We start from the raw sequence: 27,893 nt of genomic DNA on the forward strand, positions 1-27,893 counted from the left end.
TGGTCCAGAATTTGTTACCCTTTAATAGGAAGAATGGTGCTATGGATGTCACTTTTGAATGAGAAGTGAGGAGTTGAATCTTTTGTTGATCAGGATCTGATCACATTCTTCCAGCACCAATTGAAAGTCAAGATCAGATGTGATAGAAAAAGATTACATTCCACGTTTTTTGAAATATCATTGGATTAAAGTAACGAGCTTGTGTGCACAGTGAAGTAAAATTTGAGTATGTGTTCCCCACTTGAGCATGGTGTGCACGATTCCTGATCTTGTCAGACTCCTGACCCCTCTAAGATAAGACTTTTCAGTTTCTTATCTAATTGAATGAATGTTTCCACCCTCCTACTAATAGAAAACCGCCAAGATACCTGTTCCCTATTTTTTCTTTTTGCCTCTGGCTTTTCCCCAAATTGCATTCATCTTAGAAAGATGTCACATACACCCTCCTCCTATTTTTTCTTTTTCCTTTCCCATCTAAACTTTATTCCAATTAAAGACTAGAAAACAGTGGGTAGTCTACTAACACCTTTTATTTTTTGATTTTTTCCCCACTTGACACTAAAATTTAATTATTTTTTATAAAAATGATTTATTTATTTATGTATATATTTATTATAAAAAAAAAAGAAAAAAATTGATCTAGGATTTTTAAGTAGGACGACCCTTGGAGTGAATGCGGTATTAAGGTGATTGAAGATTTTAGCTAGAAAAATGATAAACAAATAATAGGTACAGTAACAAGGATGGCTACAGACCCCCTATCCTTTTTTGAATGGCCTTGTGCCTAATTTGTTTTGAAGAATGTATATTTTTTGAAATGAATAAATTTTTCAAAATTCAAACTGAGAATAATAATATAGAATGTAATATTTTGTGATACTTACTTCGTAGACGATCACATAATGCTCCTTAATGGTTGACTCCGTACACTCTGCAAAATAATCTTCAAATGTATCAAAGACGCGGTGCAAGAATTCAACCACAAAGAGAGGTGAGACTGAAAAGAAAAACAGAAGAATCATTGGATTTTAATTTTAGAATAGATTTTGTGAAAACACAAATATTAATTAAATCGATTCTTATGGATAGAACAGAGCTGGGGATGCAGGAAGGGTAAATGTTAGTGTGATTGCAAGGGTTGATGGACTAAGTTCATTATGACCCAGCAGAGCATTACCACTGTCAGCTAAGGGAGGAGTCTATCAGGCAATATACAATGTGTGGTGACGTAAGTGAAATCTGGCCAGTGAGGCTTGAGGACATGCATTGCATGGAGAGAAATGATATGAAAATGATTAGATGGATATGTAATGTGAGTCAGGTTCAAATCTGATGACTTTAGAGGAAGATTAGTATGGACAGTATAGGCGCAGAACAGGAACTAATGCAGCATTCATCCTAGGATGAAGTTTCTGTGGAATATCAAATTCACAATCAGTCCCCAATTGCTTGTATATCCTCGCCAGGAGAGATGATGTTAGGTTTTTTACAATTTTTACAGGTAGGTGTCACTGTCCTACATACAGGGCCCGATATTCCCAAATCATCACTCATCTGATACTGGCCTGGCTCAGTATTGCTTACCTTCTGTGATCTGGCAAGAACCAGTGTATCAACGTGATTTTGCAATATATGTGTGCAGAACAGGAGACTTTGATGGTATGGTCACATTGAAAGAATAAGAGTTCTTAAGTTAGTAGATGTAAGGCACTTAGGTAGACAGGCCACTAAGCAAGGGTAGGCCAATGAAAACATGGGAGGAAGTGATGAACTTGAGAAATGGGTTGAAAGTCAGATTCTAAAAGCTAATACATGTAAAATGAATGTTAAATCGAATGATGAAGATTATATACAATAGTTAGGATCATTTGGACTGCTCTCATTTGGAGTGTTATTCACATAATGGTTCGATTGCTGTAACCTCTGACCTTCTTCAAGTGTATCTTGTCGAACTGTTCTGAATTTTTGAGGTGAAGATTGATTACTTGAGTGTTATTTGCACAATGTATAAATATTATATTTTAATTCATGCAAATTTCATATTTATTAAGATAGAGCCGATTCTCTATTGATAATTATCCAAACATAGTAATTATTTCAAAAGTTATTTTAAAATAATATGCCTTGAGTACCATCTGTTAGAATTGAACCAAAAACATTTAGCTCCACAAACTTAGTCGTTATTTATTACTCCAGCATTGCTACTACCTGAACTACGAACAGATGAATACGAAAAATTAAAAATTAGGCGAATTAACCTATGAATGTTTAATTTTGCACTTCGGAAAAAGTAACAGTAAAGGTAACAGCTTTATTCAATTTACTCCTGCCAAGGTGAACTGTTCTTTTTTAATTTTGACCTGTATCTTTTAAAACTCTGAAATCTTTATAAAATTTTGGAATCTGCACCGAATTTGGAAAAGAACTTTTTATTTATTTATTTTTAAATCTGGCTTGTTGTACTAAACAGAAATCAGTTGTAAATGACACTTTTCTGGAGATTAATGGTTCAATTCTTAGTGCAGTCAGTATAAAGAACACAATTGCGAATTATTTAAGGCTTCCACTGGTGGAAAAGGAACATACTACTCTTGTGGAATAAATAAAAGATTCTGTTCGAAATTTTGTGCAGATTCGCAATTTCGACAGAAAGAGTCCAGAGTTTGATAAGATGCACCTGTAAAAACTCAGTGAAAACGTTGTGAAAGTAGTTTAAATAATCTAAATTATGAATCCTCATCTAAAAAATTCAGACATATACAGGGTGGAATGATAAAATTGTTACCCTAGAAAAGATGACATGATTCCATTTCCATTTAATGAAAACCGGTTTTCTTTTTTTTTTGCAGACCATCTATTAGTTGGCTTGTTTTGTTCAAATCCCAAGAGTGATAGGAGCCTTCTATCATGTCTTAAAGTGACACAATGTTCAACAAGCGAGGTTAGAGATGCGCCATAGTACAAATCATGCTCTCTAATGATCTAAGTTATGACAACAGGACCATTGCCAGCACACTGAAAATGCATCGCTGGATTGCCACAAATAACAGGGACGTTCCCAGGGTGATGAAAACAAAGTTTCTGGCCACAGTTATGGTCTTTCGTGTGGTTTTAAACGAGGCCCACATCATGCCATCTCACATTTTCGAAGTTGGCTTGAAATTCAACACCAAATGTACCTGGATGTGCTGAAGAGTGTGGTGATCCCCCGGTTCAATCAGGTGGCTGCTCGTAGACCCTGGGTGTGGCAGCAGGACTCTGTGCCGGCCCCACAAGTCCAAAGAGACCCAAGCTTGGCTTTAGAAAGAGTGCTATTACTTAGTACCCTTTTCTCACTGCCCGTTCCCTACTCCCTTGACCTGCTGGACTACTTCGTGTGGTCATACGGCAAAATACCACTATCATGACCACCCACAACATTAAAGCCAGCCTGATGGCCATCATTTGCCGAGTTCCCACTGGCGCTTGTGGAAAAGGCATAAGAGGCATACTCCCAGTTCCAGACCCGTATCGAGGTGGTAATTGAGACTGAAGGTGGCTACATTGAATAGATGTCAGCTCTATATAATCAAGTTTTTTTTTTCAATAAAAGTTTAAAAATTGTAGTGTTGTTTTCTTTAGGGTGACAACTTTATTGTTCCGCCCTGTATGTAGGATAGCCCCTTCCTCCAAAAAAACAGAAACTCATTTTTTTTTTTTTAATTTTCTTATCTTAATATTAATTTACCTTCTGTTGTGACAACAGCGACAAAATAAAGTTGATTTCTGTAAATGTTAATGAGGTAATGATGCGGGGTTGCAATAACCGGAGGAATGTCATCAAGTGAACCTGCCTGCAAATAGACAAAGGATACAAGAATCATTTCACAAAAAAACAAAAGAAATAATTTTATACATCAACCCCTCCACTTTCATTTTAAATTAATTCTGATGATTTATTTTTTATTAATGAACTATCAACATACAAATAAAAATTATACAGAATATATATATATATATATATATATATATATATATATATATATATATATATATATATATAGATATATATATATATATATATATAGATATATAAAATCAAATTCTAAATATTTCATAAGATAGACTTACAAAATATAAATTCTTGTTTTTACTATTATTTCTGAATGGCACTAGCTTATTTTTAAAACAACTTTCATTAGGCCTATTTTTAACCAGATTAGGCAATTCGTTACAAGATCCATGATACAACGAATAAAGTGCTAAGTAATTATCAGTTCTAAGTGACAGTCTTCTCGGGGTTGAAAGTTCAATCCTCAGTACAGACAATACTAAAAATAATAAAGAATTTTTGGTCAAACTTGCAGAGAATGCTCTGTTTTACGGTTGTTTTAAAAATGGAAATTTAAATTTCGTTCCATTTTAATCTTTATTTTTTTTAATTGCACACGGCCCCCAAAAATTGAAAGTAATTGATAAAATAATAAAAATTAAGTAAAAGAAATGGATAGCATGACCATCGATATGTGCACAAGTTTCAAATATAAGAATTTTTATGCAATAGTAAAATTTTGGGAACTAGAAGATTTAAATAGGAAGTTTCTCATTGAATATGGAGTATTGCCCAAATCGGTCATATGTCTGAAGTGCTAAATTCCGAAAACCGTTCTAAGAATGTGGAAGTTAGGTGTGTCTATTCCAAAAGCCGTTCTTAACATAGGGAGGTTGAGGGTGTCTATTCGTTGTATAAGCATACCCGAAAACCTATAAAAGTCAACATTTCCAATGTGAATGGGGAGTTGGACTTACGTAAAAAAAAAATACCAAAAAAAAAATAAATACCAAAAAAAAAAAAAATACCAAAAAAAAAAAAATACCAAATTGATTTTTTTCATTTGAAAATTAAATTATTTCGTTTTTTGTTACTTAAATTGTTTTTTTTTAATATAAAAAGTAGGTAAAACTTGCGGAGAATGGTTGTTTTAAAAATGGAACAAATTTTAAATTTTTGTTCCATTTTTAAAACAACTATAAAACAGCACATTCTCCACAAGTTTTACCTACTTTTTTGTTACTCCTTTTCACTTCAAACAAGACATTACCACTTGGAATGTAAGGGGCTACTATTTGGGAACATATCTGACAGGGGACTGTGGGGAGTTGAGCAGCGAGATTACTTTTATCTGATCATGGCCAATAGAACAAGATCAATCTCAAGTCAATCAGAAGCCTTACCATAACATAAATCGCTGGATTTCTTACAGCACATCAACGCTCTGATCCCCATCTGGCATCAATTGTAATGGATGGCTCTCGCCTAGGAGAAGCTCCATGTTTTGACAAGCTTCTGGGCTTGACCTTTACTCCTGATATGAAATGGAACACATACATCAAGTCTGCTGCCAGGGTCGCTGGAAAGATGGTGGGTTCCTCCTACCGCTCCAGAAGATATCTCACTAATGATGCAATTCTCTATCTATATAAAAGCCAATTACGTCCAAGGATGGAATACTATTGCCATATCTGGGCAGGAGCTGCTAAAAATAGCCTATCCTGCCTTGACAGAGTACAAAATAGACTTTGTGGCTTAGTGGGGGATGCCCTTTTCTCTACCCTGCAACCTCTCTCTCACAGAAGAGACGTTGCGAGCCTGTCTTTGTTTTACCGTTATTTCCATGGCAAGTGCTCGTCTGAGCTCCAATCTCTGGTCCCCCCTCGCCAATCTTTTACGAAAAACACCCGTCTAGCTGAAGCCACTGTCAAAAATTTTCCCCACTCTCTATCTGTGCCTAAATCAAAACATAGATTCCATGAACACAGCTTCTTTCTTAGAACAGCACGCCAGTGGAACTCTCTTCCGTCTGCCTGTTTCCCACCTGACTACAACTTGGATGTCTTCAAATCCAATGTAAACAAATTCCTGATGAACCGCCCCCTTCAGTAGACACTTTATGAAATCTCAACACTAACGTACAACGTACTGTACATGCAATAACCCTTATCCCTGAGTGGCTTCCGGGCCTTGATAAGTGGTGACCTCCTTTTAAAAAAAAAAAAGCATTAAAATGATTTTGTGTCGCTAGGCAGAGTTAGGGCCAGTACACTGTCTAGAGCAGATATTTTATTTATCTTCCTCACATTGTGGAAAATGAGACACAATGTCAGGAAAGTGGGATTTGAAAAGCCAGCACCTTAGAGGACGTGCACTCTGGAGAAACAAAACTCAACCAGCATTCCCTGGTAAGAGCACCTCAGGCAAATAGCAATAAACTAATCATACCCAGAACCACAATTACTTGAATTATAATGTCATCAGAAGAATATGTTCTGAGCAGAACAATAAGAGAATTTATATTGTTTGAAAAATACAAAAAAAAAAAAATTTAAAACAAGAACACAATAGCATACTCTCTCTAGAAAGATTAACCATGTGATTAAGAACAGCGTCCACATATGTAAATAAGCAGATTATACTGAAGTACTTGCTAAAAGAATATTCAGAGTTTTTTTCATTTTAGGGTTTAACTGTCTTTCCAAATGTAGCTCCTATTATTCCTAGGTGGTCACTGATCTGATACTGTGCAGGCTCAAAATTTTTTATAACGAGTAACTGTGTGTTGATATGATTATGTAAGAAAAAAAAGAAAGATGGCACTGAATGACTTTTCTCGAATTCATTAATGTACAATTTTCCATTTCTGTGCTAAAGCAGTAAAATGAAACAAAAAAGACAAAAAAAAATGGTGTTTGTACAAAGACAGGCAACAGATTGATTTTTTAAATATGCCCTTTTAAGCAAAAGCAATATTACCTACTAATTGTCATGTTGAAAATAGTAATATTCCACAAATAATGAAAATTAATCAAGTAGAAAAACTTGTGCTTTTAATAAAAAAAAGTCTAGATGATTATTAAAGGCACCATTGTGATAGTAAAAACAAAAAAAAACAATCTGAGTTATGTCCCTTGTTCTTGCAATCTTTACTGTCTAAAACATTTCCTCAGTTTTCCATAATTTACTTTTAACTATAGATAACTTTCTACCCGAATTTTTCTAATTTTTAAATATATTACTATTTTTGACATGACAAGTAATATTTTTGTTTAAAAAGACATTTTTTTTAAAAATCGATCTATCTCCTGTCTTTATACAAGCACCAAAACAACTTTAAAAAAGAAAAGGAAAAAAAAAGAATGAAAACAGCGAAGCTTACCCTTCCCTGCACTTCAAAAAAGTAATCACATATTGATTTATGAATGACGCTCTTCCAATGTTTTTCCATAAAAACATCTCTGAAAAGAGAAAAGAGAATTATTTTCATTGATATCTTGTCTGATTCTTATATATTGTCATTAATACCTTGCATCTTACAAACTGAATATTTCACACTCTTCTTCCTTCTTTCATTGCTTTAGGGATGGAAATGAATTGCCCGGTTTTATTTTTCTCAAGTAGTCAATAAGAGCTGAACTTTATTTCCACTGATGTTGATCTTGACACCTAAGACAACCTTAAGATATCTCAATTGTTTTTTTAGAACTTCCACGCCACTTATTGAATCAGTTGTATCATTTTAATGAACTAGCATGGAGGTTATACCTCAATCTACTTCAACTTGTTTTTCAAGCCTTCCAAAGGTAACAGAAGCTTTTTGTATCTGCAGATTTATTTCTTTATCAAGGGAGCCATTCCTTGACAAGGTATCCACCACATCTAACGGACTGTGATAGAATCGAATATCTGACACAAAGTATGATTCATCAGGTGCTGGTGTGAACATGACTTTAGCTTTTTTCAAGCCAATTTTAAGATTTAACACTGAAAAATATGCTGACGTTGAAATACCACCATCAAGTCCTCTCTTTCTCTCTCGCAAACTGGAAGAACCCTGATTGAATACTTTTGTCATATATGGTATTTGCACAAATAAAATAGATTTGTGGCTAAAACTCTCTGCTGCTGGTAATTCATCACTTGAACCTATCACTGACAGCCCCCCGCTCCATACCCGTATCTGCAGACTGTTGTGGTGACAACATAAAAAGAAAGTGTCTGCCATTATCCCACTGCTATCGAGATTCACAATATATAAAAATTGAATTCGGAATCATTAGTGACTTTCTCCAAGTGAAAACGCTGTCAGTTGCAGATGATTCGACATGTGTTTAATTGTGCACTCTGAAGAGATTTAATTTCAACTTTTTTTTTATAAGGGGGGGGGATCACCACTTATCAAGACCTGGAAGCCACTTGGGGATAAGGGTTATTGCGTGTACAGTACGTTAGTGTTGAGATTTGATAAAGTGTCTTACTTAAGGGGGCAGTTCATCAGGAATTTGTTTATATGTTAGACTTGAAGATATCCAGGTTGTAGTCAGGTGGGAAACAGGCAAACGGAAGAGAGTTCCACAGGCATGCACTTCTAAGAAAGAAGCTTTGTTCATGGAATCTACATTTTGGTTTTGGCACAGATAAAGAGTGGGGAAAATTATTGACAGTGGTTTCAGCTAGACGGGTGTTTTTCATGAAAGATTGGTGAGGGAGGACCAGGGATTGGAGCTTAGACAAACACTTGCCATGGAAGTAACGATAAAACAAAGACAAGCTCGTAACGTCTCTCCTGTGGTTGCAGGGAAGAGAAACGGGCATCCCCCACTAAGCCGCAAAGCCTATTTTGTACTTTGTCAAGACAGGATAGGCTGTTTTTAGCAGCTCCTGCCCAGATGTGGCAACAGTACTCCATCCTTGGATGTACTTGGCTTTTATATAGATAGAGAATTGCATCAGCAGTGAGATATCTTCTGGAGCGGTAGAAGGATCCTACCATTTTTCTAGCGACCTTGGCAATAGACTTGATATATGTGTTCCATTTCAGGTCAAGAGTAAAGGTCAAGCTCAGAAGCTTATCAAAACATGGAGCTTCCCCTAGTCGAGAGCCATCTATTTCAATTGATGCCAGATTGGGATCAGAGCGTTTATGATAGGAGCTTGGTTTTAGATGCATTAAAAGTAACCAGGCACCTCTTCCCCCACTGTACCACGCGCTCGAGATCAGAAGAGAGAGAATCAGAGAGAACTTTGTCATTTACGGCCTATACATTTATCTTTGTACAGTGGTGTTATATTAGAACTTTGCAGTTATATAGTTTTTTTTAATCATTGCTTCTGCGAGAATGTTAACATTGCTACCGGACCAGACGGTCAACTTGAATTGTGCTATTTCAGGGGACATATCAGAAGTGGAGTGCCTATCTCAGCACCGGGAGAGTGCTGCAGCCCGCAGATCCACAAAAACAATCACAATGTGGCGTGTGGCTGCACTTATCTCCCTGAATTGACAGACTTTTCTTATAGAAACAGAAAAAACAGAAACCCTCATCAAATCCTGTCCCCGTGTAGACAATCAGGGCCAAACTGTTGTGTTGTGAGAGTTGTTCTACGTGACCAGAATAACTGTAGAACTTTTTTTAGTGTTCCGTGATGGGAAAGGCGTAAAACAAAGTCATACAGTGAGTTATCTCCAGTAAGTGATATAACGTTTTGATCATACAAGGTTGATCTCACAAATTTGAATTATTGTGGATTTATCAGCTCTTGTTTTTTTTTTTTCTAGAGAGGGACATAAAAGTCCCATTTTGCTTTCTCATAAAACTTGATTTTCTAAGTTAAAAATAAAACTACTTGATTAAATTACATGATTTTTGGAATATGACATCTTTGTTCTGTGATGAGTATGTACATCAAAAACATTTTTTCTGCATTTTTGTTTATTTTGATTAGGTTGAATTCTAAATAGGAAGCTAAAGTAGTAATCACATTGTGAAATAATGGAACAAAAGTATACAGTGGTTTTTGATGACATGGGTATATCAATAAAGGCGTTCGTTTCATTCACACCTGTTGCCAAATAAAAGAACAATCATTTTATACACAAAATATTTTGAGTTAAATTTATTTGTGAAAATATTACAGTTGTTGTGTCCAAACGATTTTTTTTAAATAAGTACAGCAAAGTATTTTCGATAAAGAGGGATGTGTGATGAAACTAAAAGAAAAAAAAATTAAATTTGGTTCAATTGTAGCATAGAGATTGTTGGAATAGCCCAACTTTTTGCTTTGTTTTCATTCAAAAGTTAAATAAATTATTCACACCAGAGAGTATTCCACACCTTTACAAAACCAAAATTGGTTCAAGCATGAAATATTCTTGCAACATCTAGGCTAGTGTATCTATCACTACTCTCTCTTAGACAAGGTTCGAAAAAGAATCTCAAATCTAATAAGTCTCGCACAGTCGGTTAAGCTTCAATCTCTGTCCCATCACTGCAATGTTGCATACCTGTGTCACAAGTACTTTATGTGATCTGATGAACTCATAGCATTTGTTCCCCTTGACATACATACTCCTAAGACTACCCAGACAATCAGAAAAATCTTACCCCTTCAATGTTGAGGTTCCTAGATGTCAAAAAGCCTTCTACTCTAAACTGATAAATTTTAGAATTTCCTCCCTGTTTCCTACTTCACTGACCATACTAATCTGCAGAAGTTAAATGTAATGTGAACAGATATCTCGCTGTTCACTCTCCATAATCCCCTGATAGGCATGATCCGAAATAGTAGTACCTTCCAAGTGGCAATATGCTTTGTTTGGAGTGAAAAAGAGTAAAAACATTTGAAATTATTTTTTTATTTACTTTTTTTTTTTTACAAAGGATTCACCACTTATCAAGATCTGAAGGCCACTTGTGGATAAGAGTTTATGAGTGCACGCTGGTCACCAATACAATAGCATAATGACCGTTAGTGGTAGAAATTGATTATTCATTTCAACAAGAACTTGTTTACATAGGACGTAAAGACGACCATGTTGTAGTCATGTGGATAGAAGGCTAGCAGAACAGTTTCACAAATGAGCATTTCTAGGAAAAAAGCTTTTTTCATGGAATTTGAGTTTAGATTTAGGCATAGATAAAAAGTAGGGGAAATTATTGCTAGTGGTTGTAGCCAGATGAGTGTTTTTTTATGAAAGTTTGCCAAGGGGGGGGCATGAATTGAAGCTTAGATGAGCACTTGCCATAAAAATAATGATAGAGCAGAGCCAAGCTCACAATGTCTCTTTTGTGAGAAAGAGGTTACAGGGAGGAGAAAAGGAGATCACCGACTAGATTTTTAAGCTAATTTTGAACTCTGTCAAGGCAGGATAGGATCTCTGAGTGGCTCCGCCCAGATGTGGTAACAGTACTCCACTTCAGGATGTATTTGGCTCTTATACAGGTAGAGAATTATGTTGGGAGTGATACACCTTCCAGAATGGTAGAATGATGCAACCATTTTTCCAGTGACCTTGGCAACAGGTTTGATTTAGGCCTTCCATTTCAGGTCAGGAGTGAAGATCAGTCCCAAAAGCTTGTTGAAGCAGGGTGCTTCTTTGAGAAGTGAGCTATTCATATCAGTTGCACCCAGGTGAGGATCAGAGCATTGGTAATGAAAAGATAGAAGCCTGGTTTTGGATGTGTTAAAATTAACCAGCTACGTGTTCAAGATCAGAGGAGAGAAACTCAGAGATCTTGATTGTTGCTGGCCTTTGAAGTGTAGCATCATTTGTGTATATGTTGACAAATGAACTTAGAATGTGGTTTGAGATATCATTGATGAAGATAAGAGAGTTGGGCCTAGGATGAATCCTTGAGGCATGCTAGTGTTGATAATTTGAAATTTCAACTTCTGCCGATAAAAACCTACAAGAGAGAAAGGATTTAATAGTTGCAAAGTCATTTTCAGATATTCCATATTGGAAATCTTTATACCATACTCTATCGAATACCTTTCATATGCCAAGAACTATTGCTCTAGGGAGGAAACTCCTGCCAATAAATTCACTGATCCTATGTGAGATTACAGTCAGTACTCAGCTGTAGATCTCGTAGGACTGAAATCATATTGCTTATTACTGAATAGGTTATTTTTGCTAAGGTGGTTGACAATTTTTCTATTTAATATGGATTCACGCAACTTACTCATGGCACACATGGTACGGAGATGCAGAAGAGTGATTGCCAATATTTTAAATACTGAGCAGATTAATGAGTTTTTTATAAGGTGTTGAAAAGCATTTCTATTTTAGGCATTGCCTGATTCTCTCAATTCAAAACAAAAAAAAATCTAATACACATTTGTGTTAGCTTGTTGGATGACATCGTCCTAGCAAGTGTAAAATCCTACTTGTGAGACATTGACTTGAGTTTTCAGTAGTTGAATAAGTGCACCTATTGTTGAGAAGAGTAGGTATATTCCACAGTCGGACTTTGCTTGATCTGTGTTAGTTTATAGACTTTTTTTGTATGTTGTGGCTCAGGTGACAAGGTACTGACTTCGCATGTACAGGACTCAAGTTTTGAATCCTGAATCAGATATGTTCTATAGATGAACCCAAATTTTTGTTGATGCTGTTACATCGCATTGATGTGTACAGACCTTCATAGTATCATGTTGGGGGTTGTACAAATACCCTAAAACTTTCTCCACATCAGAATCAAACAGTGACATAGTTCCATTTGCCGCCATCGTTTTTCGTAACACTGCACTGTTGGAGTTACAGGATTGTATCTCAAAGTTACCCTCTTGCAGGCGCTCCTTCACCGTTGTGTATAACGTAGATAGAGTATTTATATCATTTCCTGTTTTCACCAAATTGTCCACATAAAAGTTCGACTTGAGTACCTGGGAACATTTATCTGATGGAAATTTTTCTGCATGATATTTCAAAACATAATTTAATATAAAGGGACTTGCATTGAAACCGAATAAGATGGTAGAGTATCTGTAACAATGCAAGTTGTCACCTTTCTTTAAAAAGAAACAGAAACGATTGCGGTCCTTTCCAGGTCGAGACGAATCATAAGGAATGCTTTCCTTATGTCAGCCAATAACACATATTTGTTGGCCCTAAAGCGAATCAACAGTTCCAACATGTCTCCCATTAGGTTGACTCCTGGATAGGCTGCCTGATTAAGAGATATAGAATTTGCCCCCTTATAGGAACAATTGAATACAGGTCTAACCGCGGTCATCTGATCAGCTAGTTTGAGTACCGGTCTGTGCGGAATCCATATATAATTTTGAAAGTCTTCTGGAGTCAGCGTTATTTCCGCTATAATTCCTTCGTCTTCCTGTTGTTTAAAGACATCCTAGTATTGATCATAGAGATCTTTCTTCTCCAGGTCTTTAACTACTCTTTCTAGTATTCTAAGAGCGGCATTGTGGTTAGAAGGCACAGACTTCACTTTGTCTTCATACCATGGCAGCTGTACATGGTGTCGGCCATTTCTGTAGGATATAGTGTTCCTAAACTTCTGTACCATCTCTTCATCCACGGTGGAGAATTCCTCTGTGACAGATAACCCTAGTGACTCCATGCTAAACATACTTTCCAGTCCTCTTTGGACGTTTTCTTCTTCAAACCAAGCTTTTAACGGGTCTAGGTATTTCTCCACTGGATTCAGCACAAAATTAATTTTGTACTCTGAAAGTGGAGGTGTTTTTTCCAACAAAGAGGTATAATTAATTTTTGCCTCTCTCTCTACTTTGTGCCTTGGTTTTAGTTGATTCTCATACATGAAGCAACGGCAGTTACCAAAGGGTACAAGTCCTTTTGGAGTGGAAAAAGCGGCTCCATACATGCAGGGGCCGATTTGAAACGGTTCTATGAATTGAATCGCGTCAATTCCCAATAGCCCCTCAATTTTAATATAACTGTCCCTGGGATTATACTTAGTTGTCAATCGATGTCGTTTCAAGTTTTTAACTATCTGCGGAAGCTCCAGTAACTCATGTGAAAGATTCAATTCACAAGAAAGAATTTGAAGAGTGTGAACTTTCTCAGGGATAAGTCTTAATTCCACAGAGGCCTCCTTAAAAGGTCTTGTTTCTGAGCCCAAAAAGGTTTTCACTTCCAACCTACTTTCTTTAGCTGTAGAAATGCAATTCAGTTTTTCCAGCACAGAGATATCCAAGTAGGTCTTTTGGCTTCTGGTGTCCAGGAGACAATTTATTTATTTCCAACTGACTATTTCCCTTTCCTACCACTCTGCTGATTACTGACGACATGAAACCGTAGCTGCAATCATTCATATGTAAACAGGTGTCTACACGCACCTTGCCTCTCTTGTCTGGGCACATTGCTGTCACGTGGCCCTTAACAGTGCAGCTGCTAAAGTTATTATTTCTAAATGTTCTCAAAGGGCACATTGCTCCCCTATGTGTCTTTTTTAGGCATCTAAAACACAGCCGAAGTTCCTTGCACCTTGTAATCTGGGCTTCATGGGAGATGTAGTAGGGACAATTTTCCGAAGGATGTTCATGCTTCTTACAAAACTCACATTTTTGTGGTTTTGATTCCTCTTTGATATTGAAAGCTTTTATGGAGGAATGGGATTCATCTTCCTTTTCTTTCCTAAGTCTTGGTGGGGACCTCAGCTTAGCCATAGGGTGCTGTTCAGGTTTCTTAACAATCAAAAACCGCTTAATAATTTCTGGTGTCTTCAACAGGATTACTGACAAGGTTGGGTATGTCTTTCCAGCAATCCTGATCAGTTCATTGTTTATGTTGGGTGGTAATTTTGCAAACAATACCTGAGAAATTATTATTACACCTGCCGACATGTCATCATATAAATCACACCTATATGATGCTCTATGTTCCCATACATCTGCCTGCGTTTTTATCATGAAGTCCTTCAACTCTACAAAATCTTTAGGATTCTCCAAGTAAAAATCTAATATACCTTGGATTATTTCGCCGCGTATTTCCTCCTCATCCAAGTATTGTTCCTTCAACAATTTTAGAGCCACTGGATAACTGTCTTCGGAAACTGAAAGGTGGTCAATAAGTTGAAGGGGTCTACCCTCAAGAGAACACCTAAAAAAATACAACTTTCCTGTTGCCGATGGAATTGACATAGCACAATTCTCAAACTTGGTGAGAAAGTCTGTGTTCGTTACAACTCTACTTTCAACCGAGTCGTTGTTTGTTTCGTTCACCTCACTCTTTTCTTCTACCTCTTCTTTTACACACGTCCGTTCGTTTTCATGACTCAAACTTGTCTCGCTTCCCGCTTTCCTCTTCTCGTTATTTATGGAATCAGGGTACGAGATTCTCCGAGATTCCCCGAGACTTTTTTCCACATAAACACATGCAGGCGCCATCTTGATTCTTAGTAGCCACTTTCTCCACACTCCCCCCTGATCTCATGATCACAGAGACGACACAAAGTCCTTAAAACTTTTTCTTTCAAAATCCCTTTCACTGAAATGTGGCCTTTTCAGTTTGATTTTAAAAGGTTCTACTGAAAAGGAAGAATGTGCGGTTGGGTTGAAGGACTTGGTTGGGTCTGGGATACTAGTGGCTTCCTGACTATGAGGGTTGAAGGTTGGTTCAATGTTGGGAGACCTCTTATCTTCTATAGGGACCTCCAGTCGGTGTCGCACCTCTCTCTTAAATTTAAAAGAAGCTTGAAATAGTTCAGCAAGCGATTCAGCTTCCTCTTCGGCAGCCAATTGTTCCTCCATACTCCAAGAAACACTCTCTAGCTCTTTTAGCCATCCTTCTATATCCTTTTCAAAGGATAAAAACACATTTTTCCTTATTTTTCTTTGAAGAAGGTCTAGCCTTCTCTCTAATTCCCTTCGAGTAACAGGGTCGTTCATTTTTTTTTTTTTTTTTTTTGCGATTCGTTGCAAAACGTGGGATTTTAACAGACTAAAAGGGAGAGGCGTTTCTGCAACTCAACGGGTTAAACCAGAACTTGACGTAGAAGGAAAAAACAATGAAACTCTTACCTTGCGTGGTTAACCATTCACGCCTTTTCTTGGTTAACACGAGTTGCAACGAATTGCCTTGTTGCTTACAACGACAGATCCTCTTTGTAACAGTAACTGTGAAAAGGATTGCTGAACTAAAACAAAAAGACCAACCAACCAATATCGCCGATAGGGGGTATTTTTATACCCACTAGTCGACTCTATACAAATGTTAATGAGTGGACAAAAAAAAAAAAATAAATAAAAAAAAACACTATTATAAAATCAGTCGACCAAGCACTTCCAAACCTTTTGCTTGAACGACTGCCACACAGAATTCCATTGCTTCAACCCTCCACATCGAGTTCCGGTAAGTAAAAATTACCACATTATGTTTTTGTAAATTGTTTTCTTGGGTTATTTTTTAATGTTAATTATGAAAACAAATAAATTGTCCGCGTGACTAAAAGAAGAAAAAAAGAAAAGAAAAACAAAAGAAACCAGTGCAGTTCAAATTCTAGAGAAATAATAATAAAAAGATGTTCAGGTTTGTTTTACTGTACACATAGATTAGAAAAAGTTGTCACAAAACAAATATAGAACAAATAAATGTTATCAAAGGCAAGATAAGTAACTTTTCTACCCAACTGGATATGTTTTAGTGTTTATATTTAATGTAACATGTTTATTCAGCTCGAAAAACATACAGTGTTTACCGATGTATTGGAAAATTTTAAATGGTAGCCGGCTCTCTCTTTGAGGCGGTAAGTTTGGGAAAATGAGTTATAAATAAAAAAAATCAGATAAAATACTGTAAGAAACTCGCTCAATGTATGTTATTGTGACATAGGCTGACATATATTCGGCGGGTTTTTAACAGTATTTTGACTGTTTTTTTTTTCATTTATAACTCATTTTCCCAAACTTACCGTCTCCGAGAGAGAGTCGGCCGCCATTTTAAATTTTTCATTACATCGGTAAACACTAACACTATGTTTTTCGGGTTGAATAAACATGTTACATTAAATATAAACACTAAAACATATCCAGTTGGGTAGAAAAGTAACTTATCTTGCCTTTGATAACATTTATTTGTTCTATATTTCTTTTGTGACAACTTTTTCGAATCTATGTGTACAGTAAAACAAACCCAAATGTTCTTTTAGGAAACACTATTTACGAAAACAAAACAAAAAATACATCAGTTACCAATATTCAGTCATGAGATCCGAGATAAGGATAATTTTTTTTTTTTCACTTAAACATACATATTATTGTACTAACCTATATCAGTTTCCTCTCTTCCTATAAAAAATGAGATTCTACTCTTTTAGGCGATTACGTGTAAACACTTAAAATCTTGGCGAAAACACCCCCACTTCCCAAATTAGAACTTAGACTGAAAGATTAGTTGCTTCATATATAAATTTAACGCAAAATAACGTGTAATGTACAGGCCATTATTCTATCATTTTGTGGCAGTTAAACAATAACCATTTTTTATTTATTTATTTATTTTTTGAGAGGGGTCTTTCTTTCAACTGTTGAAAAACTAAACCTGAAATTTAAGGTTATTTTGTGGGTTAATGTTGTTTACTGGTTAGAAAACAGTCCGATTCAAATTGTGTACAAATACCTGTTTTGCTATGGGAAATATTTTTTTGTTTGTTTTAAGGAGATTTTTTTTACAAGCTTGTCAGTGGGACTTATGCTTAAAAAAAACAAACAAAAAAAAAACATTAACAAACTGCTCTAAACATTTGGGAAGGAAACGGGACAACCATTTTTCATTAAATTTATATACAGAAGTTCTGTATTACAGAACTTATCTGATCCCCGCTCTAAATTCTAAAAAAATATATATTATTGGAGTGGGAGGAAGTTTTCAGGGTTTTCATCTGTAATCGCTTATTAAAAGTAAAATCTTTGGAGAAGGATGATTTAGGTGAGTGTTAAATTACAAATTTATCTATAATTTTGTTTTATTTATTTTTCTCTTCGAAGATCAATCATAAATGTGAAAATAATTGTTTAATTATGTTTTTCTGGGTTAGGGGGTGAATTAAAAGGGAGGAGTACTTATGCAGTGCACTAGTTGACCTGCGTACTGAAAAATATTTAGAAAGCCATTTTTAACATGGAGAGGGGGAGGATGTTTTGTAACTATTATGTACTGTCACCTAACACTTTAATAATAATAATATGGAAAAACTTGAAAATCCTATTTTAAAAATAGCGCTAGTCCAATAGTGAAGCATAAGCACCAACGGATGCTGAAATATTTACGAAAATTTTCCGTTGATTTTCATCTAAGAAAAAAAAAAAAACACTTAGCAGAAGACATGACTAACATTGTGACAGCAAAATAAAAAAAACGACTTACCCAGAGTTATTGATGATAAACAAACTATGAATCATATTTGTTTTTACTTTTTTAAAGAACAGAATACTAGGCTAAAAGTCGATTTTTTTTTTTTTTTTAATTATTATTTTTATTGCATTTGCTAATCGAGGCGACTACGACAGCTGGACGGCTGCAAAATTTGCCACCCACATTTACAGCCGCTTACGGTATTAAGTTAAATAATTATTTTAGATTTTTATGGCCGCTTATGGAATGAAGCAGACTTTCATTTTACTTGCTTTAGTTTGCTTAGAGCCGCTTATGAAATTGTGTAAAACTATTTTCTTAACATTTTTATGCTGCAAATATTTTTAAACGACTTAAATTTTCGAAATACTTAAAGAACACTTATCCGTTCAGATTGTTTAAATTAATCTAAATCATATTTAGTTATTATGGGTCCCCTTGTTTGTGAGACCACTTGTTTGTGAGACTGGACACGTGTCCTACTCTTGTGCAATCACACACACACGCAAACACACACACACACACACACACACAACACATACACACACACACACACCCACGAGCGCGCTCATGCGCAAATAAACAAACCTTTATTTCCCCGCGCATTTTGCACAAAAATAAGTTCTTCCAGCAACGGCACAATTTCAAATACTGGCACATACTTTCTCACAACAACAAAAGTAAAAATGAACATATTTCTGGTGGACGTAGTTGGCGACTGTATCACGTGACACAAGTGTCCAATGAGAAAATTCAGAAGATTGTCTTTTTAACGCTTTTCCAAATACCAAAATATTAGCAGTAGCAATCCTGTTTTTGGAGCCGGCCTAAAATGTATAAACACGCATCAAACAGTCCCCTAGGGGGAATTCAATTAATTCAGTTCATTCGTTAATTCAGCCATTTCAGTCTTCTTCTTTTCTCCTCGCTTCGTGGAACAGTCTGACTTTCATGCAGAATTCGACCAGCATACGAGGTCCTGAACAGTTTCTTGGAAATGGTTGGACGAGCAGCCACCTGGGAAGTTGTACAATAGGTTTTGGGAATATAAAATTCCCCCTTGGAACTCGTAGAGAATATGGTAAGGAACTACAGATTTGGATAAAAAATGGATGGCTATTTCCCTATTCAGAGAAGGAATTGGGCCCCCCAAAGTGTCTGATCCCATTAATGGCGGTTATCCAGCATAATAAACAGAAGGTGAGGCCGGTACTCGACTATCGGGAACCAAACGAGCACATAAATCCTTTTACAACCTGCATGGATGTATGTATAAAGAAGTTGAGAGAATGGCGGCAAGCAGGATCTAATGTATCTGTGCTGGATCTTTGTAAAGCATACTTCAAGTGCATGTACATCAGTCACTATGGTCCTATCAAACGGTGCTCATCAAGGGAGAAAGGTATTGCTTAACCCGCATGAGATTTGGACTTAATGTGACGCCATCAATTATGCAAAGGATTGTTGACGCTATATTGACTAAGGATGAGCGCATTCAGCAGGCAACATCTGCATATATTGACGATGTGTATGTGGATGAAGAAATTGTGCCTGCAACGCGCGTAAAAGAACATCTTAACAACTTTGGCCTTCTCAGCAAGGAACCAGAAAGGCTATTAGATGGTGCAAGAGTGCTCGGTTTGCAGGTCTGGGAAGAAGATAATGTCGTGTGTTGGAAACGAGGCAATGATATCCCAGGTATGCCCTGTGTTTTCATGTGATGGAATGTATTTACATTGTGCAGAAAGTTGGTTGGACACCTTCCTGTGGGTGGCTGGCTTCGTATTGCAGTGGCATTCATCAAACAGAAATCCTCTGACGTCACCACTGGATGGGATGACAAAATTTATGATGCCCCTCTCAATACAATGGTCAGTGCACAAAGAAGATCCAGCACGGGACAGATGGTGTGTTGACAGTCAGGACCATAGTGTATAGGTTGACGCACCTCTGTTGCCATTGGCGTGTCATTAGTCCATGATGGAGCCATAGTGGAAGATGCTTGCTGGTTACACCCAGAAAAGGACTCCCAACACATAAACCCAGCAGAACTCGATGCAGTGATCAAGGGAATAAACTTGGCAATCCTTTGGAAGAAAACCACCCTGCAACTATTCACAGATTCTGCTTGCATCCATAAGTGGATTTCAGACACTCTTACTGATGGGCTAGAGTGTGAACCAAAGCAATGAGCGAGATGCTCATCCGTTAGTGGCTCGACATGATCATGAGCCTAGTGAATGAATATGCACTATCAATGGAGGTATCCCTGGTCAGATCCAGCATAAACAAAGCAGATTGTTTCACAAGGGTACCTCAAAGATGGCTTGATGCCATAAAAAGAACTGTTGAACCTATGCAACCTCCCTGTGCCGCATCTATAATCCCTGGTCAATCTAATCGGATTAAGGAAATCCACCAACAAAGCAGGCATCCTGGAGTCAAGTGGACCCAATATTTCGCTAAGTTGGTTGAACCAGGAGTGCAAGGGGCAGACGTCATGGAAGTGGTCAAAAACTGCGTCGAATGCCAGTCCATTGACCCGGCACCCGTCCACTGGGAAAAAGGGAAGTTAGAAGTTAGGAGCTACTGAAGCCGGCTGACGATAGACATTACTCACCACAATGGCAAGGATTTCCTGACTCTCATTGATTGCGGTCCATCAAGGTTTGCCATATGGTGTATGCTGCATCGACAACAGTCACTATTGTCCGTCAACTAAACAATATTTTCCTTGAACGTGGACCTCCATCAGAGATATTGCTTGACAATGGTGTTGTATTTACCAGTGAGCAGTTTAGAAAGTTTACAAACAACTGGGGAGTACATCTGAGGTTTCGATGCGGCCATGTACCTAGTGGAAATGGGATCATTGAACGGAATCATCGCACCGTCAAAATAATCGCGGCTAGATCAGGCTGCACAGTGTTTGAGGCAGTTTATTTGTACAATATAACCCCGATAGATGATGTTTCACCTTCTACGGTGCCAGCTGATACATTGCATAAGTATCACGTCAGGGTGAAGAGCATAGAGATGAACCCGCTGCCTGAACTGGAAGTAGCCGGAGAGTGAGTGAGGAAAGGGGATGTTGTGTGGATCAAAAACCCATGAGGAAAGTGCACGACAAGGTATGGAGTCGGGCAAGTCACTGAAATAATCAGCTCATAAGTGATACGAGTCGATGACGTGCCCCATCATGTTAAAGACATATGGTTAGTAACACAACCATCACTAGACGACACGAGCGAATCAGAGTCAGAATCTAGCGAAGCATCGCTCTGGATTGCAGCACCACCATCAGACAGTGACTCTGAGATTAGTAGCCTCCCAGAAGACATAAAGATTAGTAGCCTCCATGAAGAGACAGAGATGCTCGACCCTCAGACCGCAGACGAAAGCACAAGTGAAGATGAGGCATGTGTTGTCCCCCCTTGAAGAAGCACCCGGCAAAGACGATCACCACCCCCTTGCCACCTCTGTGATCATAAGATCAGGGGGAAGTGTGGGGAAAATTGCTTACCGTACAAACGTCTTTGTGTCTGTCTGTCCTGTGAGTCACGTGCGTTGAGAAAGAAAGAAAGAGTCACTCATGGCAGCCGTAACGTTTTGTAGTGAACAATGTCTTGCGAGATCACATGCACGTGCCTTATGAAAACAGGTCACTTGTCAGTGGGAGAGGATCGAGAAATCATTTAACCTTTGAGAAGCGGCAAAATCAGTTGGGAGAATTTTTGTGAGCAGTGATTTTTGCCTGTATTTGACAGTATGGCATTGTGTATTGTAGATGAATGTTGGGGTTTACCAATTGTTGGGGACTTGCATAAATCCCCTGAAATAAATAAATGAATAAAAAGAAATACACTACCAAATAATGTAAAATCAACTCTTGTTTATATTTTGTTAAAAGAAAAGAAATTACTTTTTAGTGTATGCCAAGGTGGCAGTCTGTATGAAAGAAGGAAGGGAGGAAGAAGGTGAAGAGGACTAGGATATATAAATCCTAATCCCGTTACAAAAGAAAATAATGAAACAAATGGAATTGAAGGAAACAAAAACTCAATTGATGGATAAGATAAACGTGTCGTTTATTTACTGTTGAAAGAATGAATGTTTTAGATATAACATGTGTTCATGTCCACGTGGGTGTAATCATCGTTTATTGCGGGACTGGTGGCGTAGAAAGAAAAGGAAATGTGTGTTCATCTCACTATCGTTTGTTCGCGTGTGGGAAGAGAAGTGAGTAATATAGTAGAAATGGGAATGATAGTCCAGCGTGTAGACAAAGACAAAGGATAGAGGGTTGACATCAGTTAGCAGTCAGCTACGCGAAGGTATTCTCAGGGACAAGTTGTATATATAGAGAGAGAAAGAGTGAGAATGTTAATCCAGTTCATGGAGAGAGAAAGCGTATAAAGTGTACGTACTGTTTGTTAGCTTTTTGTTCCACATAGTAGCAAGTGGCGTGAGGCACGCGCGTGCATGCGCCTGCTGAAACGGCGGTGGCTGGTGCACCGACCACTCACCTCGAAAGGCAGGTTGGAAAAGAAAGATGCTGCTTATTGCTCTTGCTTTTATACTTGTTTCCAGTGGTCTTTTGCGCATGTGTGGATTTCCTTTGAAAGGGGAATGACGTCGTCCTTGTGTGCATATGTGTGCGCGTGTGTGAGTACATGTGTGTACCTTAGCGTGTGTGTGTATACACGTGAATGTGAGTGTATATACGTGAATGTGAATATATGTACGTGTGTGGACGTGCGCGCGTATGTTTGTGTGCACGTATGTATATGACAAGTAATATAGTTTGAGATGTGAATGCGTGTTTTTGTGTGAGACTAGAAAAGGCTCACACAAAGGTGAAGACTTAAGAGCGTGCGAGAAAGTCCTACTATGTATTGTGGTGAAGTGAGAGAAAGAGAGTCAAGCAATGTTCTTTGATGTGCGCGAAAACCTGTCATTTCAGCTACTGAATTTCACTCAGCGAGCATGGTTGTTTGTGTCAGTTATCGCTTTCTCTGACAAACGAAGTTCTCCAGTGCCTTTTATATTTATTTAGCAGCTCCCAGAGGCTTGCAAAAATAAGTTTTTTTAAATCGAGCCTTGATTGGTCAAAACTTCATATTTTTGATAAAAAACAAAAAGTGCTTTCAGCTACGTCGGACATTTCTCAAGCATGTTGTTTTTTGACTAAAGAGGTTTGGTGTAGGTGAATGCTGTAATTCCCGTTCGAATAAATGTATGAATTTTAATGGGTGTGTCTTAGAAAAATAAAATAAGAAACAGCACAGTATGCATGTGCATTAACCTTGTTCTTGTTAGTGCATATATAGATGTGACCGAGTTGATAAGGCTGGATGCATGAGTTATGGAGTTCTTTCGTCTTGCCACTCTGGCTCAAAAGGCATGGGTGTAGTATTAAGTAGACATTCTTGAGTTCCTTTTATTTGGCCAACTGGTGAAGTCTCTTTTTTGTCCAGGTCATATAGGAAATTTAAAGTTGACACTGATTGACCAAATTCACATATAGGTGTTACTTTTGAGGATTTGGAAAGATTTTCATTGGTTGAAAATTTTTTGAGATTAACACGTTCATGTTAAAACTTGCTGGCTTTAGAAAGTGATGAAGAACGTGTATGGAGATGAACAGGGAAAAAGTACACCATGTTGTCAAGAGAAGAAACAATGCGGTTAAAAAAGATGGATGTGTAAAGTTGAAGACGAGAAATAGCTGCCTATGCTTGGCGTGTAGTGGAGCATAAAGAAAAACATGTTCCAGGGGAGATGGTGACCCCACAGTTACAGCAAGAGACTCTTTAAGCTAGTGTCGAGACAAGGAGAAAGAAAAATATTAATAAACGACTTGTGTTAAAAAAGAAAGAAAAGCGGAGTCAGATTTATTTATTTTTGTTTGTTTGTCCCTTTTCGACAGTGCCAGACAGCTTGGGGGTCCAAGGGACGTTTGAACTGTAATGAACACAGTTTGAGCATAATAGTCATGTTACAGAAAGAAAGATTACTTTCTTTTTTCACAACCATTTGCATTTTAGTATTTGTTCGAATCACATCTCAATATTTAACTTACACAGACTTCCACATGGATTTAGTGGTGCTTTTACTTTCTGTATCAATTCCACCGGATGTGTCAATTTTTTCTGGCCCAAATACCAGGGTCCTGTCACCTTCATCTGTGCACCTATTATTTTCTTTCTTACCACTACAGAAAGATGTGACACAAGGTTAGAAGAGTGGGGAGAGTCAACTAAAGGGAGCGCTCTCTGGCCTATTAAATATTGCCTGGGCAGCCTCATCAGCATTCCCTAATCAAGGCGCTTCAGGCAGCAAACAATAAACTTACTCAACCCAAAAGATAGGAGGTAAAGCCTAAGAGGGTGGACTTCCTAGACTGTGCAGGACAAAAGTCAGCCATACCTCAGTCAACAAGGAAAAAGATAATTCAAAAATGTCCTAGACTCTACTAGTTTTGGGGTTAAAGTTGTGCGAGCCTTTTCTAGTCTCACACAAAAACACACGTTCACATTTCAAACTATATTACTTGTCACATACATACGCGCACACAAACATACGCACGCACGTCCACACACGTACATATATTCACATTCGCATACATACACTCACATTCACGTGTATATACACACACGCTAACGTACACACATGTACGCACACACGCGCACACGTAAGCACACATGGACAACAAAAGACCAGTGGAACAAGTATAAAAGCAAGAGACAATCTACAGACTGACAACATGCCTTTTGTGCATGCGCGTACCTCACACCACTTGCTACTATGTGGGACAAAAAGCTATCAGACTGTACGTACACTTTATATGCTTTCTATCTCCATAACCTGGATTGACTTTCTCACTCTATCTCCCCTTCGGCTTTGGTCCATCAAAACAGACATGTGCGCGACTCTCTACTGAGCTTAACCCTCTCTTTCTACAGGTCGGCTTGCCACTTCGCGTTTCTCTATTGCATTCCCCTTTCCTTCCACGTGCGTAGTCGTTAACGGCCGAATGAACACGTGTACACCCAAGACTTTCATTTCTCAACAGAAAATAAACGACATGTTTATTTTATTCCAGCATTTGAGTTCTTTGTTTCCTTCATTCAATTCGTTTCATTATTTTTTCTTGTAGCGAGTTTAGGGTATTTATATCCTGGTCCACAACAAAGTAAAACCCTTGATAGATAGAGCTTCTGTAATGATATGTAGGCATATTGAGATATATGGAACAGGTCAACAGAGCAGAGAGGGGAAAGTAAGGAAGAAAAAGAGAAGAATTTTTTTGTTTACAGACCATGATAAGATAATACCATAATAATTATTCACTAATATAGCACCGAGAAGCTCCATCAGAAACTACTGCATGGTCTAGAATTCATTCACTAAATGGCAATACAGCAGTCCCAGTACTTTGCACCTGCTGATAGAACGGCCTGCTTAGGAGTTAATCCAAGGTTCGGGTCCCTGACTATCAGTCAGATAATGCCAGCCCAGTTAAAACGTTTACCCCCAGCTCCCTTAATAGTGACATGGTTACAAGCATAGGAATTGAAAGAGAAAAATTCCAACATCTCAAGCAACTGCAAAAGTGCCAACCTAATGTACAGCATTTTCTTCTCCTTTTGTCAGAAATAACACACATTCAAGATGAGGGCTGCCTACCTGTAGAACTCTGTTCTGCTGGTCTGCTTCCCTGTCATTTTCAAATAATCCTCGTAAATAATCAAATTATACAAAATTTCCACGACTAATGATTACTATGCTACTGTCTCAATAGCTACCATACACACATTAATGCTTATCATCGAGTGGCCTCCAGCCCTTGACACGTGGTGACCCCTTTTTAAAAACAAAAAGCAAGTCAGTGTTATATATTGGGTCCCTACACCGGTAGGTAGAGATTATGTTAACTTGTATGACTTTTGAGAATGTTTCATTCATATCTAGACAAGTACATACCATCCAGAATGGAGTGGACAGGCAAAGAAACTAAATAACACCCTCTTTCTCATAACATGTCATTCTCCCATTGGGAAAACATACCTGATGCACTCCACCTGATCAGATCAATACTCTGCACTCTACTAATACAAGCCCCATGACAGACTGTTCAAATATAGCCAGAAATCCACTTCTAATCTTGGGTAAAGCCAAGACATGTATATATTAGTGTTGGGACGATTCATCAGAATTGGAATCAGGAATCGAAAAAATCGGAACTTTATTTGGTATCAGAATTAGTATCAGAATCAGAAGAATTTGTGGCTATTTTCTATGACTCATATTAATGAGAAAATGATAAACATTTATTGATTTTAAAATTATCAGCAAAATGAAAATCTATAGTTTGGTAATTATATCGGAACCAGGAAGAATACTGGAATCTTCTGATCGCTAATATATATCAGAAACCAATGGAACACGTACATCAAGTCTGTTGCCAGGGTCGCTGGTGGGATCCTTCTGCCGTACATCAAGTCTGTTGCCAGGGTCGATGGTGGGATCCTTCTGCCGCTCTGGAAGATATCTTACTACTGATGCAATTCTCTATCTATATAAAAGCCAAGTACGTCCAAGGATGGAATACTGCTGCCATATCTGGGCAGGAGCTGCTAAAAACAGCCTATCCTGCCTTGACAGAGTACAAAATAGACTTTGTGGCTTAGTGGGGGATGCCCTTTTCTCTACCCTGCAACCTCTCTCCCACAGAAGAGACATTGCGAGCCTATCCTTGTTTTATCGTTATTTCCGTGGTAGGTGCTCGTCTGAACTCCAATCTCTGGCCCCCCCTCGCCAATCTTTCACGAAAAACACCCGTCTAGCTGAATCCACTGTGAAAAATTTCCCCCATTCTTTATCTGTGCCTAAATCAAAACGTGGATTCCATGAACAAAGCTTCTTTCTTAGAACTGCACGCCTGTGGAAGTCTGTTCCGTCTGCCTGCTTCCCACCTGACTACAACTTGGATGTCTTCAAGTCTAACACATTAACACATTCCTAATGAACCGCCCCTTAAGTAAACACTTCATCAAATCTCCACACTAACATACTGTACTTGCAATAACCCTTATCCCTGAGTGGCTTCCGGGCCTTGATAAGTGGTGACCACCGTGTAAAAAAAACAAAAAAAACATGCTAAATCAAGTAAGCATCGTAACACCCTACTACCCTCACACCTTTAATTCTCACTCTGCTTATATGCGTCTACTCTCAGGCATCATAACAACAGTGAATGTGCGAGATATAGCCCCCAAATTTACTAGTGAACATGGCACTTGTATTATCCCACTAAACCCTGACTAACATTTCATAAACAAAACAGTTAAACAAAAGGGGGACACATTGAAAGCACATGCATTTAACAACAACTGTGTACTCGCTTCACATGGTGAGCAATCACGAAACATATTTAATAAAGTCTTTTCTACAAACGGTTTGGTCTTCATTCTTTCCATGTGTGTGTGTGTAGCTGTTAATCTATATAGTTGCATCCCTCAGTTGCTGTTAAAGTCGGGTGAATAACTCAAGCATGGAGACACAAAGAAACTTGTTAGCGGTTTTAAAGGTTTTATTGGGGAGAGAGGTTTGTTCACATATGAAAGGCTAAAAATTACTTTGTTAATTCTTTCTTACTTAATTTTCTTACTTAGCTTAAAAAATGGTCAACAAACAGACAAGTCTTGAGGAAATTTCTCTTAGATTTCTACATTGTTG

General features: G+C 37.7%; 1 protein-coding gene across 4 annotated transcripts in view; it reads right to left on the minus strand.

Moving 5' to 3' along the window:
- The window catches only part of LOC145286272 (AP-3 complex subunit mu-1-like), a 142,464-nt gene extending 124,099 nt beyond the window's left edge, over window positions 1-18,365 (minus strand). For 3 of the 4 annotated variants that reach the window (XM_080135109.1, XM_080135110.1, XM_080135108.1), the window contains exons 1-4: window positions 18,165-18,357; window positions 7,194-7,272; window positions 3,728-3,833; window positions 885-997 (exon numbers count right to left, since the gene is read on the minus strand). In XM_080135109.1, the coding sequence (XP_079991235.1) occupies window positions 885-997; window positions 3,728-3,833; window positions 7,194-7,272; window positions 18,165-18,199 (333 nt within the window). In that variant the 5' untranslated portion in view covers window positions 18,200-18,357. Of the gene's footprint in view, window positions 1-884; window positions 998-3,727; window positions 3,834-7,193; window positions 7,273-18,164 lie in introns of all 4 variants that reach the window. The other variant, XM_080135111.1, reaches the window with a different exon arrangement.
- Window positions 18,366-27,893: the final 9,528 nt, after the last annotated feature.

The sequence above is a fragment of the Euprymna scolopes genome, chromosome 10 (assembly GCF_053919585.1).
Source record: "Euprymna scolopes isolate OS-2025 chromosome 10, ASM5391958v1, whole genome shotgun sequence".
In the NCBI taxonomy this organism is placed as follows: Eukaryota; Metazoa; Mollusca; class Cephalopoda; order Sepiida; family Sepiolidae; genus Euprymna; species Euprymna scolopes.